General features: G+C 45.6%; 1 protein-coding gene across 1 annotated transcript; it reads left to right on the top strand.

Annotated features, from left to right (window-relative positions):
- The first annotated feature begins 740 nt into the window (after positions 1-740).
- LOC115415304 (5-hydroxytryptamine receptor 1E-like) lies at positions 741-1,859 on the top strand. Its single transcript, XM_030128827.1, has one exon. The coding sequence runs from the start codon at positions 741-743 to the stop codon at positions 1,857-1,859; it is 1,119 nt and encodes a 372-aa protein (XP_029984687.1).
- Positions 1,860-13,884: the final 12,025 nt, after the last annotated feature.

Genomic DNA, 13,884 nt, shown 5'->3' with positions numbered 1-13,884 from the left:
CCTAAAGAGGAACTTTTCAGTGAGATAGAAGAACTGATTTTCACCTTCGCCAAGGTTTGTTTGTCTGTTTGTTAGCAAGATAACTCAAAAAGTTATGGACGGATTTTCATGACATTTTCAGGAAATGTTGATACTGGCACAAGGAACGACTGATTACATTTTGGTGCTGATGGGGGGGGGGGGGTGGGGGGGGCACGGACTGATCTGCCGTGGCAGAGGTCTGCGAGGTTTTCGAGTGCTTTTCTAGTTTTCACTTGTTCTGTTGGCAGATTTTTTTTTTCTTGCTTAATTCAAGAGTTTTTTTTACTTAATTCAAGCCAAAAAATCTTGAATTAAGCAAAAAAAATCATCAGTTTTTTCCAGTATTGTGCAGCCCTACGTCAAATACCACGCACTGAGGGTTAGGGTTATGTAGGATCTTGGCGTAAGTTGACACGTGATCAAATGGCGTTGAATAACACACAAAAATGCGTATGTATATCACATCACATGCCATAAGAACCGGTGTGACATACAACACCCTTTCATGAGATCAGTGTCTATATTTGACACTTTACAAAAACAGAAAAAAAAAGGGTCACCATTCACAAATAAGTAACTCTCAGGTGATCCACAGAGGATCCCTAGATCTTCCTTCCTCATGTGCTCTTGTGTATTTTATCTGTTGCAGAATGACCTTTGAGCCTTGAGCCACTATCTCCCTGGGGTGTGATTCCAGGGGGGAGGGGCCAGAGACAGCGATGGATCGTTACCCAGGCGACAGTACCACAGGACCCAACATCACCACCAACTGCACCGGTCCCCGTCCCAGTACCCTGCAGATGGCGCCCTTCACCGACGTGACGGCTGTGGTGGCGGTGGTCCTGGGCCTCCTCACCCTCCTCACCGCGCTCATCAATAGCGGCGTCATAGTCGCCATCTGCACCACCAAGAAGCTACACCTACCTGCCAACTACCTCATCTGTTCTCTGGCGGTCACCGACTTCCTGGTGGCGGTGCTGGTGATGCCCATCAGCATCCTCTACATCACCATGGAGACGTGGGCGCTGGGTCAGGTGGTGTGTGAGGTGTGGCTGAGCGTAGACATGACCTGCTGCACCTGCTCCATCCTGCACCTCTGCGTCATCGCTTTGGACCGCTACTGGGCCATCACGAAGGCCATCGAGTACGCACGCAAGAGGTCGGGCCGCCGTGCCGCCGCCATGGTGGGGGTAGTGTGGGTCATCTCCGTTTTCATATCGATCCCACCGTTATTCTGGAGGCGGAGGTCCGGAAGACGGAGCCTGCAGCAGTGCATCATCGAACACGACCACCTGGGCTACACCATCTACTCCACTCTGGGGGCCTTTTACGTCCCCATGGTCGTCATTCTTATCCTCTACTATAAGATCTACAGCGCCGCCAAGACCCTGTACCAGAAACGGGGTTCGTCTCGACACCTGAGCAGTCGCAGCCTGGGCAGTCAGACCTCCGTAGACCACTGCCGAGTCTCCCACACATTCTGCGTGTCCGATTTGTCCAACTCCGATCCCACGCTCGGCGCCAGCGTCTGCATCCCGACCTTTGATGCAGACGTGGACGGGCAGGATGCGAAAAAACAGATATGCACTTCACGGGAGAGAAAAGCCGCCAGGATCCTGGGTCTGATCTTGGGGGCGTTCATTATTTGCTGGTTGCCGTTCTTTTTGAAGGAGCTCCTGGTGGGCCTTGGACTCCTGCAGGCTCCTCAGCTGCTGTCGGACCTCCTCACGTGGCTGGGTTACATTAACTCCCTCATCAACCCCCTGCTTTACACCAGTTTTAATGACGACTTTAAGTTGGCTTTTAAAAAGCTACTGAAGAGAAAGGAGCACGCATAGAACTGAATAGGGATGGGAATTGATAAAAATCTAACAATTCCGATTCCATTATCGATTTTGGTTATCGATCCGATTCTCTTATCAATTCTCATTGGGTGAGGGAATAAGAGTACAAACGGGTGTGTTTGCATTAACTGTCTTTTATATTTCCATCTCTGCACAGAAAATATATACAGTATGTACAAATAATAACAAATGACGCTGGACCCAGTTTGGGGGGGGCTGCAGTGAAAGTGAAACTAAAGATCACCCAAAAACCACTTAAAATTACCCAAAAGACACCCAAAAATTACCTCCAAAACCACCTAAAAACCACTTAATAATTACCCAAAAACCACAAAAAATTACCTCCAAAACCACCCAAAAATTACCCCTAAAAACCACCCAAAAAACATTTAATAATTACCCAAAAATTGCCCCCAAAACCACCCAAAAACCACTTAATAATTACCCAAAAGACACCAAAAAATCACCTCCAAAAGTACCCAAAAACCACTTAATAATTACCCAAAAACCACCCAAAAATTACCCCCAAAACCACCCAAAAATTACCCCTAAAACCACCCAAAAAACATTTAATTATTACCCAAAAATTACCCCCAAAACCACCCAAAAACCACTTAATAATTACCCAAAAACCACCCAAAAATTACCCCTAAAACCACCCAAAAAACATTTAATTATTACCCAAAAATTACCCCCAAAACCACCCAAAAACCACTTAATAATTACCCAAAACCCACAAATAAATTACCTCCAAAAGCACCCAAAAACCACTTAATAATTACCCAAAAACCACCCAAAAATTACCCCCAAAACCACCCAAAAATTACCCCCAAAACCACCCAAAAACCACTTAATAATTACCCAAAACCCACAAATAAATTACCTCCAAAAGCACCCAAAAACCACTTAATAATTACCCAAAAACCACCCAAAAATTACCCCCAAAACCACCCAAAAATTACCCCCAAAACCACCCAAAAACAATCCAAAAATTACCCCCAAAACCACCCAAAAATTACCCCTAAAACCACCCAAAAACCACCCAAAATTTACCCAGAAAAACCAGATATGCACTTCACGGGAGAGAAAAGCCGCCAGGATCCTGGGTCTGATCTTGGGGCGTTCATTATTTGCTGGTTGCCGTTCTTTTTGAAGGAGCTCCTGGTGGGCCTTGGACTCCTGCAGGCTCCTCAGCTGCTGTTGGACCTCCTCCCGTGGCTGGGTTACATGAACTCCCTCATCAACCCCCTGCTTTACACCAGTTTTAATGACGACTTTAAGTTGGCTTTTCAAAAGCTACTGAAGAGAAAGGAGCACGCATAGAACTGAACCAACAGACAAAGAACCAAAGAGAAAGGGTTCATCTGTTTCTGCTGCCGTCCATCTGGTTGGAACTGGGCTGTTCAGCGGCTGAACATCTTCATCCTCATCTTCATAACTGTCTAACTCAGGCACAAATGGACAAAAGTCTGCGGACATGTTGAATTCAGGTGTTTCTTTTCTAACGGGTCTGGGATCCAAAACAATAATGACTAATGTCTAGGGACGCACCAATACCACTTTTTTCCATACCGAGTACAAGTACAAGTACTTACATTTGAGTACCAATACCGCCAATACTGAGTAGGGGAGACCAGGGACAGTTGTAACATTTTGGACATTTCTGCCTCTAACTTTGAGCTCTTTTAACGCAGTGTCTTCAAACTTCTATGTAAACGAGCTTCAAGTGTCTGTTAATAAATGACCTAGGACATGTCTGTGCAACACAAATAGAAAATGCATGACTTCATCTCAAACACAAGGAGTGAAATGTTCCAGCTGACCCCATAGTCCGGGTCAGTTGGAACATACTTTGGGGTAAAATGTAACATTATAAAATCAGGGTCATGACAGTGACTTCAGATATAGACTGACTCATGGGAAGAGTTGGATTTCATTTCCTAAAGCTGGAAAACTGATCTGGACCAGCAGTTCAAGTCTCATCCCATGACTCTGGAGGTTTTCAGCCATATTTTACTGCAAACTGACATGCAAGTTCTCTCCCCTGTGATGTTACTCATATAAACAATGTTAAGTATTTTTCTATTCAGTATATATTTAATATATATATTACCACCAGTCTAACTTCCATAAATTCAGCCTGATTCTTCTGTGCTATCTCTGTGGGACTCAGTCCATAGTCTGTCTTAGCAGAACCTGTCAGATACTCGGTCAGAATCTGTTGTCGTTGGTCAGTGAACTCCTTTGTTGCAGAGTTGAACCTACTGGTGGAAGTTCACTGGAGCCCTGATCTTCTAACTTCTTCCTCCCTTTGCAGAATCTGTATAGTGACATGGCATATGCCAACAGATCTGACTGACTTCCCATGGACCTTTACATCAGTGCCCACTTCAGAAGGTCCAGAGCCCCCCCCCACCCCGTCAGTCTTTCTCTTCCAGGACCTAGACATATTAAAACTAAAAAAAAAAAAAAAAAAAAAAAAAAAAAAACAGTGTCAGGGTTCCCATGGTCATGAAATCCTGATAAAACAATTGAATTTTAGCTTGGAGTAGGTTGGAACATTTTAGAAAGTGTTACGATCGACCCCAAGTCAGTGTGTTCCAACTGTCCCTGAGCGCATTAGTGATGAGTTAGCCTGACTGACAGCTGGAAGCTAAAGCAGTACCACAAATAACCGGAATGAAAGGTCCCTAAACAGACACATAATCAACATGACAAACCTTTAATGAGCCCAACTACAAAGCAAGCTATGTCATCACAAAAGTAATTTATGCAAAAATAATTACTTTCTGACCACAAAATTATGTTTTCCCTCACAAATGTGGATGTGTCTGCCTCCCAGAACTACAACTGCCCATGTGGACTAAGGACTAAACTGAGCGTGTGAAGTGTGAATCAGGTGAGTCCTAACTCTTCCATGTCTCTGATTGTCTCTGTTCTTCCTGTAAGTGTCTGTAATCTTTGTCCTGCTCTGACTGTAAAGACTACTGTTCTCCTCATGGATCCATCTACCGTCGTCACATCTGACTGAGGAACAAACATCTACCATTCAGCTACAGTCAAATATGGAGGTTTCTCAACTCTGTGGACATAAATCTGTGGACACATCATATCTCCAGCTGTCAGATGTCCTGTCCAGGAGGATCGGACACACAAACATCAAGATTAATAATCAATAAGATATCTATCCCATAATATAGACGTGTCCCAATACTTTTGTCTATTTGTGTATGAGTTAGTCCAGTGGTTCCAACCTTGTTTGGTTCATGACTTCATTTTAACATCACAAATTTCTGACATCCCCAGACATTCAAAACAGAGACTTTTTTTGCCAAAATTAATTAATTTGTTTTTGATCCTGTAATAGTTTTCTATACTATGTTGCAAATAAATGTTAATTTTAGAGGACATTTAGTCTATATAATGTATAATATACATACATATACTGTGTTTGGTCTGGTTTTCTGACTGTCCAGGCAGAGTGAAGCGTATTAACACATGCGGTCACATGATCGGGTCAATCCAGATATGCCCTCTCAGATTTTATATCCTACATTTTATTTGAACTGGATTTGTATTAGGAAATACGTGTGGTGTTTTAATTATAATGACATATATATTGAATCATTAAAAAATATTTTTTATCAGTGATATTTTTAAAAATTTCTATCAATTGCTAGAAATTTCAGGTGACCCTATTTGAGTCCCAAGTGACCCCACGTGGGGTTGTGACTAGGGCTGTTAGAAAATATGGGTTCTGCTATACATCGCGATATTTCATTTCACATATACTGTATCGATATTAAAAAGTACTGTATGGATATTTTAGGTATTTATTCAGATGCAGATATGGTGGAGGTTCATTTTGGTTTTTTGTTTTTCTTTTTTGTTTATATTTTATTTATTATTCTTTCACAGTCTTTTGTTAAATAATGTTGGTTCCTTTGTTGGATTGAACTCAAATCCTGTTCTGATGTTAGTTGTGAACTAATAGAATCTGAACATTTGAACAGGATCTGAAACTGGAATGTGTGTAAAACAGAATTTCAGTTTGAACACAGTTTGAACATTTGCTGATAGAACATTAGATCCTGTTGGGATCAAATACAAATGTGTTCCGTATTTGTGCAGATTTGTGCTGGAATTCAATTTTTCAAGGAAATAATCATTTTAAAGAAACAAAGAAACAAAAATTTGCCTTTTTAACAGTATCATGATATATCGTATTGTGATCCTAGTATTGTGATTTGTATCGTATCACCAGATTCTTGCCAATACACACCTTTAGTCGTGACCCCAAGGTTGAAAAACACTGAGTTGGACAGTTATGTTCTGAGGCTAACGATGTGTCAGACTTCAGTGTGTTTGTGTGTTTAGTTGGAGTGTGTTTTGTGTTGGACTCATTGGTCAGTGTTGATGACCACGGTCTGACACCAGTAAACATACACTGACCGTCTGTTACAAATACTACGTCAGTCATTTTCTTTCCATGAGTCATTGTTGTCTCATTTATTTTATGCAGATCCTCTAATAAATACAGCAGTGGTCCACCTTTAAATAATAAATAATAATTAAAATGCATGTGTTAATAATATATCAGAGCTTCTGTTCAGTGGATAAAACCCTTTCTGGACGAGCTGTGGTTAATGCACCAACACACCAGTCGAACTATTGTCGCCTGTAAAATAATGACCTAAAACACCAAACCCTTGTGCAAACACAGCAGTTTAAAAACCAACATGTGATTTAACCCATAAAGGCCCATGTGAAACATGAACGGCAGGACCTTAGGAACAAAAATTTGAGATACATGACCAAAACAAACAAAAAAACACAAAAAAAGGCCAACAAATATGATCAAATTAAGCAATAAGAACAAAAACATGGATAAACATGAGCAAACACTTGAAACATTAACAACATGATGTGAGGACAGTTCATGTTTTTCAGATTTGTTTAGGTTATTCACTTTTTTTTGTCACAGTATAGTTTGTAAATCCAGGGTGCGATCCGTTGGAGGGGGAGGGGTGGATGAACCCCCCCTTGTCGTGTCGGCTCCCAGATGGTGTCTGGATTTTGTCTGTCTCGTCTGTCTTTTCTGTTGTCTGTCATTTCCTGTTTTATTTTGTTCAGTTTCCCTCATGTGTCGTGTCTGGTGTCTTTACTTCCCCTCCTTGATTGTTCCACCTGTGTCTGATTACCTGACTCCACCCTGATGTGTTCCACCTGTGTCTGAATACCTGACTCCACCCTGATGTGTTCCACCTGTGTCTGAATACCTGACTCCACCCTGATGTGTTCCGCCTGTGTCTGATTACCTGACTCCACCCTGATGTGTTCCGCCTGTGTCTGATTACCTGACTCCACCCTGATGTGTTCCACCTGTGTCTGATTACCTGACTCCACCCTGATGTGTTCCGCCTGTGTCTGATTACCTGACTCCACCCTGATGTGTTCCGCCTGTGTCTGATTACCTGACTCCACCCTGATGTGTTCCACCTGTGTCTGATTACCTGACTCCACCCTGATGTGTTCCGCCTGTGTCTGATTACCTGACTCCACCCTGATGTGTTCCGCCTGTGTCTGATTACCTGACTCCACCCTGATGTGTTCCACCTGTGTCTGATTACCTGACTCCACCCTGATGTGTTCCGCCTGTGTCTGATTACCTGACTCCACCCTGATGTGTTCCACCTGTGTCTGATTACCTGACTCCACCCTGATGTGTTCCACCTGTGTCTGATTACCTGACTCCACCCTGATGTGTTCCACCTGTGTCTGATTGTCTTCCCTCCTCTTGTGTATTTAAACCCTGTGTCTTCCCTTCTGTCTTTGCCAGTTTCTTTGCTACACTCGTGCTTATTCACCAGTGTTTCTTGGATCCTGTCAGTCTGTCTGCCCGTTGTGACCCGTTTTGTCTACCGACCACTGATTCTGCCTGTTCCTGTTCTGCCTGCTCGTCTGTTGTGACCTGGTTCGTTCATCCGACTCTGATTCTGCCTTTCCCCTGTGATACCTCAGCCTCCAACGTTACCTGTGTGTTTTGACCTCTGCCTGGATTACTGACCATGAGTAAAGCCTGCTCCTCATGTCCCGTTGCCTTCTGTTTTGCTTTCCCGTGTTTGACCTGGTCTGTTTTTTGACATCCCTTTGTTTTGCCCTAGTCGGGTTGCTGTTGGGATTACCTCGGCTCGGCTGTGCTGACCGCCCGCTGACCCTGTTCACAGCCCGGACGACGAGTCCAAAGACCCACGCCTTCACACACGTGTTAATTATTCTGTGTTGTGCCCTATTCTCTGTGATTGTGTTTAATAAACACTCTCAACCTTTCGTCAGTCTGCTGTTCTTGCATTTGGGTTCAGGCTTTGTACTGAGCCCGTTACAGTACAAACTGGCCAATAATATGAACCCAGCAGACCTAGACCAGGTCCGGGAGGCTGTCCGGTCCCAGGGGCAACGTCTGGGGGGACATGAACAGATTCTGCACTCTGATGGATAAAATGACTCAGCTGTTCTCACAGGTGTTTCAGCTCACCTGTAACCAGGCTTCTGCTCCGGTCCCGCCAGTCGAACCCACCACCACAGGTTCACTTGGGAGACCCCTGGAGGAACCTAACATTCCGCCTCCATCTAAGTACTCAGGTAACCCTGATACGTGCAGAAATTTTTGTACCCAGATACAACTTATTTTGATTCTCAGCCACGCCGTTTTTCTAGTGAGTCTGCTAAGCTGGCTTATGTGACTAGTCTGTTAGAGGGGCCTCCTCTAAGTTATTTCAATGCGGCCTATGAACAAGGGTCCCCCATCGTTCAGTCAGCCTCAAGTCTGATGTCTGAGTTAAAAAGAATTTATGATCATCCTGTCCGTGGGCAACAGGCCGGCCAAAGACTCATGAGGCTGAGGCAGGGAGAGCGCCCCATCAGGCAGTACGTCAGGGAGTTTCATTCTTTGGCAGTGGAGTCTGGATGGAACGAACAGGCGCTGATCACTGCGTTCTAGAACGGACTGAACCGCATCATTGGACGTGAAATGGCGCTTCGTCAGGAACTCCACTCGCTAGATGATGTCGTCGCGGCAGCAATCCGGGTCTCAGACCAAATGGCTATTTGGCAGCCTGAACCGTCGTGGGTCCGCCAGTCCTCTTCTGCTGTCGTGAGTAAGTCACACGTTGAGCCCCTTCTCCCAGTACCAGAATCCGGTGGAGGCTCAAAGGAGGAGCCGATGCAGTAAGGTCGGACACGTCTGTTGGCGGAGGAACATCAACGCCATCTGGTGGCGGGCCTATGTCTAGACTGTGGTCAGGAGGGGCACCGAGTCATCAACTGCCCTTTGAAATCAAGAACGGTGGCAGGTGAGGAGTCACTGCTGAGTAGAACGTTGTGTGTGTCCAGCGTCTCTCGGTTGCAGCCTCTGGTCTGTCTGTGCTCTAACTCTGTGTCTCTGCAGCTTCCCGTCCTGATAGACTCCGGCTCAGACACTAACTTAATGGATGAAGGATTAGCTAAACAGCTCCATCTCAGCCTGCTCCCGGTCCAGCGGCCCCTGGAGGCGAGGGCTCTGGACAACCATGTCATCTGTCGAGTGACCCAACGGACTCAACCAGTCACTGTCTGGTTTTTGGATGGTCACTCAGAAGAAATCAGTTTTCATATCTATCACTCTGACTCTCACCCTCTCATACTAGGTCACCCCTGGCTCCTGCTCCACAGCCCATGTATAAACTGGAAGACAGGGGAGGTCCAATCCTGGGGAGAGGGGTGTGTTTCCTGCTGTGGGGGGGTCCGGGAACCTGACCCTCCATCTGAACCCGTCCAGGTCACTGTGGCACCTGTCAATACACCAGAGGAGCAGGAGACGGAGTTTCCAGCTCTTAATAAGGTACCAGAATGCTATGACGACCTGAAGCAAGTCTTTAATAAATCTCGTGCCACTGCCTTGCCCCCACACAGACCTTATGATTGTGCAATCGACCTTCGTCCTGGCACCTGTCCTCCTAAGGGGAGGTTGTATTCCCTGACCGGTCCGGAGACTGCTGTGATGAAGAAATATATGGATGAATCTCTGGCGGCAGGGTTAATCCAGCCCTCTTCTTCACCGGCTGGGGCCGGATTCTTCTTCGTGGACAAAAAGGATAAGACACTCCGTCCCTGTATTGACTACAGAGGCCTTAATGATATTACTATTCGCAATAGATACCTGTTGCCACTGATGTCCTCTGCTTTTGAATTGTTACACGGAGCCAAGATATTCACCAAGCTAGACCTTCGTAATGCTTATCATCTGGTTAGAATCAGAGAGGGGGACGAATGGAAGACAGTCTTTAGCACCCCCAGTGGACACTACGAGTATCTGGTTATGCCATTCCATCTGACTAACGCCCCCGCTGTGTTCCAAGCTCTTGTTAATGATGTTCTGCGGGATATGCTCAATGTTTTTGTCTTTGTCTATCTTGATGACATTTTGATTTTTTCCCTGGACGAAGTGTCGCATGTCCAGCACGTTCGCCAGGTTCTACAGAGGCTCCTCCAGAACCAACTTTATGTTAAGGCTGAGAAGTGTGAGTTCCACCGCCCGTCTGTTTCCTTCCTGGGTTTCATCATCGCCGAGGGGAGTGTCCAAATGGACCCGGATAAGGTCAGTGCCGTTAGGGATTGGCCCACACCCACTTCCCGCAAGGAGGTCCAAAGATTCCTGGGCTTTGCAAACCTTTATAGAAAGTTCATTCGGGGCTTTAGCAGTGTGGCTGCCCCTCTGCGTGCTCTCACCTCTTCCAAGTCTGTTTCAGATGGAGCCCTGAAGCAGAGGCGGCATTCGTAAGCCTTAAGAAGGCCTTCACGTCGGCTCCCATCATGTCTGTCCCTGACCCCGCTCTTCAGTTTGTGGTGGAGGTGGATGCCTCTGATTTGGGGGTTGGAGCGGTCATTTCTCAGTGTTCTAACCCTAACCCTAAGGACAACAAGCTCCACCCATGCGCCTTCCTCTCGAGGAGGCTGTCTAAGGCCGAGAGGAATTATGACATCGGCAACAGAGAACTGTTGGCCATCAAGGTGGCCCTGGAGGAATGGCGGCATTGGCTCGAGGGGACGGAGATCCCATTTCTGATCTGGACTGACCATAAAAACCACGAATATCTGCGTTCTGCCAAGAGACTCAACTCCTGTCAGGCCAGGTGGGCTCGTTTTTTCACACGATTTAAGTTCTATCTCTCTCATATCGACCCGGTTCCAAAAATGGCAAACCAGAAGCTCTGTCGAGGGTTTTCATGCCTGATAAGGCTGATTCTGAACCAGAAACTATCTTACCTGAGTCATGTGTGGTGGGTGCTGTCCGCTGGGGAATTGAGAGTTCAGTCATAGATGCTCTAAGAGACAAGGTTATTATCGTTAACGAAAACGAACGAAATGACGAAAACTAAAATTGAAAAAACATTTTCGTTAACTGAAATTAATAAAAACTCTAATTAAAAGAAAAAAACGATAACTAACTGAAACTGTATCGTAAGCTTACAAAACTAACTAAAACGTATAAAAATTATGGATACAATTCCCTTCGTTTTTGTCTTTGTCAATGTCGGATTGATATGAAATTAATTTATTTGGCTCCAGCAGTTTGAGCTGGTGACACCATACGACACTACACAGTCTGTCATGTCCGGTCACTGGTGGTTTCCAGTGGTCTTCTGGTCCTAACTCTACCTGGAACATACAGACTAAAGCTGGGACACAGCAGCACAGTCCTGTCTGGGGTTTACTGGAGTGATACATGGGTCGGGTTTTTTTTTTTTTTTGGCGTACCGTGTGTGTGCGCGTGAGTGACAGAGACAGAGCAGAGCTAAATGACAGTCAGTGTTGAACTAGCATCCAGGTTAAAACTGGAGAGTTTATCACCATGAAAAGACCTTCCAAGCCCTGAACTGCACAGTTTAGAAGAGGAGAAAAGAGGAGGATGAAAACTAATCCAATTACAGAGGTATGGAACCTGTTAGAATGTTAAAAAACGTTTGATGTTACTAGCTACAGCTAGCTGAACTGAACTGAAGCAAAGTTAGCTAATAATGGAACTGGAGATGATTAAGAGATGAGAGATCTGCTAAGGTGTGGTTTACTGATGAGGAACTGGGTTAGATATGTTTATAAGTGGTTTATATATGTTTCTATCTGCTTTAACTGCTGGTTAGCTGGTTTATAATAGGTTCCTATCTGCTTTAACTGCTGGTTAGCTGGTTATATATGTTTGTATCTGGTTTAACTGCTGGCTGCTTTGTGCATCTCCTCTCATGCTTTGCACATGTTCGCATTGTTTCACGTCAGTGACGTTGTGTAGGGATTGCACCCCCCCTCAACCTGCTATAGGGAATTTATACATTGTACGGTACATTGTGTCTCTGCTCAGTCCATGAGCCGCCCTAACCCGACCCCCAAATAAAGTGTCCAGGGTAACCCATATCCGTGCCTCACTAATTTCTTTGAATAGGATGATGAGGAAGATAAAATATATGAAATAACTAAAACTAATACTAAAACTAAACTAAACTAAACTAAAACTAAGCATTCAGAAAAAACGATAACTAATAAAAACTAACAAACCTGCTCTAAAAACTAATTAAAACTAACTGAATAAGAGAAAAAAAAGTCAAAACTAATTAAAACTAAACTATAATTAAAAATCCAAAACTATTATAACCTTGCTAAGAGACTGTGATATTCCAGCTGATGTTCCACCAGACCGCCTGCTTGTCCCAGTTAACCTCCGTCCGCAGGTCATCCACTGGGCCCACACATCCAGGTGGGCTTGTCACCCGGGGGTTCAGCGGACCATGTTCATGATTAAGCAGCGTTTTTGGTGGCCTGCCATGGAGAAGGAAGTGGCAGAATACGTGGCGGCCTGTCCCACCTATGCAGCTTGCAAGACTTCAAATAAACCCCAGCTGGTCAGTTACGTCCGCTGCCTGTCCCTAGCAGACCCTGGTCGGATATTTCTCTGGATTTTGTGACGGGGCTGCCCCCGTCAGATGGTAATAACACAGTTTTAACCATTATTGACCGGTTCTCTAAGATGGTTCATTTTGTGCCCTTACCAAAGCTCCCCTCTGCCAAAGAAACGGCAGAGGCGGTTTTGTACCATGTCTGTCGACTTTATGGGTTCCCTAAGGATGTGGTGTCCGATAGAGGCTCTCAGTTTATCGCACATTTTTGCCGTGCTTTTTGCTCCCTCATCGGGGCTTCAGTCAGTCTGTCCTCGGGCTACCACCCCCAGTCTAATGGTCAGACTGAGCGGCTTAATCAGGTGCTGGAGGCCGGTTTGAGAGTTCTGGCCTCTCACAATCCTGCATCATGGTGCCGCCAGCTGATTTGGGTGGAATACCCCCATAATTCGTTACCCTGTGCTTCCTCTGGTCTGTCTCCATTCCATGTAGTTTTTGGATATCAGCCTCCTCTGTTTCCGGCCCTGGAGAAGGACACCAGCGTCCCCTCAGCTCTGGCTCTGATAAGGAGGTGCAAGAGGACCTGGATTTGCGCCAGACAAGCTCTGTTAAGGGCCTCAGGAATCTATAAGGCTGCTGTGGACCGGCACAGGACTCCAGCTCCAGTCTACCAGCGTGACCAGCGTGTGTGGCTGTCGACCCGGCATCTCCCTTTGAGGGTGGAGAGCCGTAAGCTGGCACCCAGGTTCGTGGGCCCGTTTCCTATTTCAAAAATTATTAATCCTGTCTCTGTTCGCCTGAAGCTACCTAGGACTATGAGAATCCACCCGACCTTCCACGTCAGTCAAGTTGAGCCGGCTAAAGACAGCCGGTTAGTCCCTCCCACCCAGCCACGACCACCACCCCGGCTCATTGATGGGGATCCAGCCTACACTGTTCGCCGGCTCCTAGCGGCCCGTCGTCGGGGGAGAGGATTCTAATATTTGGTGGACTGGGAAGGATATGGCCCTGAAGAGTGTTCCTGGGTGCCCTCCTCCTACATCCTAGACCTGGACCTGATCCGGGACTTCCATCACCGCCACACGGAGGTTCCT

This window comes from Sphaeramia orbicularis, chromosome 24 (assembly GCF_902148855.1).
Source record: "Sphaeramia orbicularis chromosome 24, fSphaOr1.1, whole genome shotgun sequence".
In the NCBI taxonomy this organism is placed as follows: Eukaryota; Metazoa; Chordata; class Actinopteri; order Kurtiformes; family Apogonidae; genus Sphaeramia; species Sphaeramia orbicularis.
The sequence above is the reverse complement of the archived record's forward strand: the minus strand, read 5'-3'. Positions and strand labels throughout refer to the sequence as shown.

What these genes read in the sequence shown, in the direction of transcription:
- LOC115415304 (XM_030128827.1), top strand. Translation starts at nt 741, where the DNA reads ATGGATCGTTACCCAGGCGACAGTACCACAGGACCCAACATCACCACC.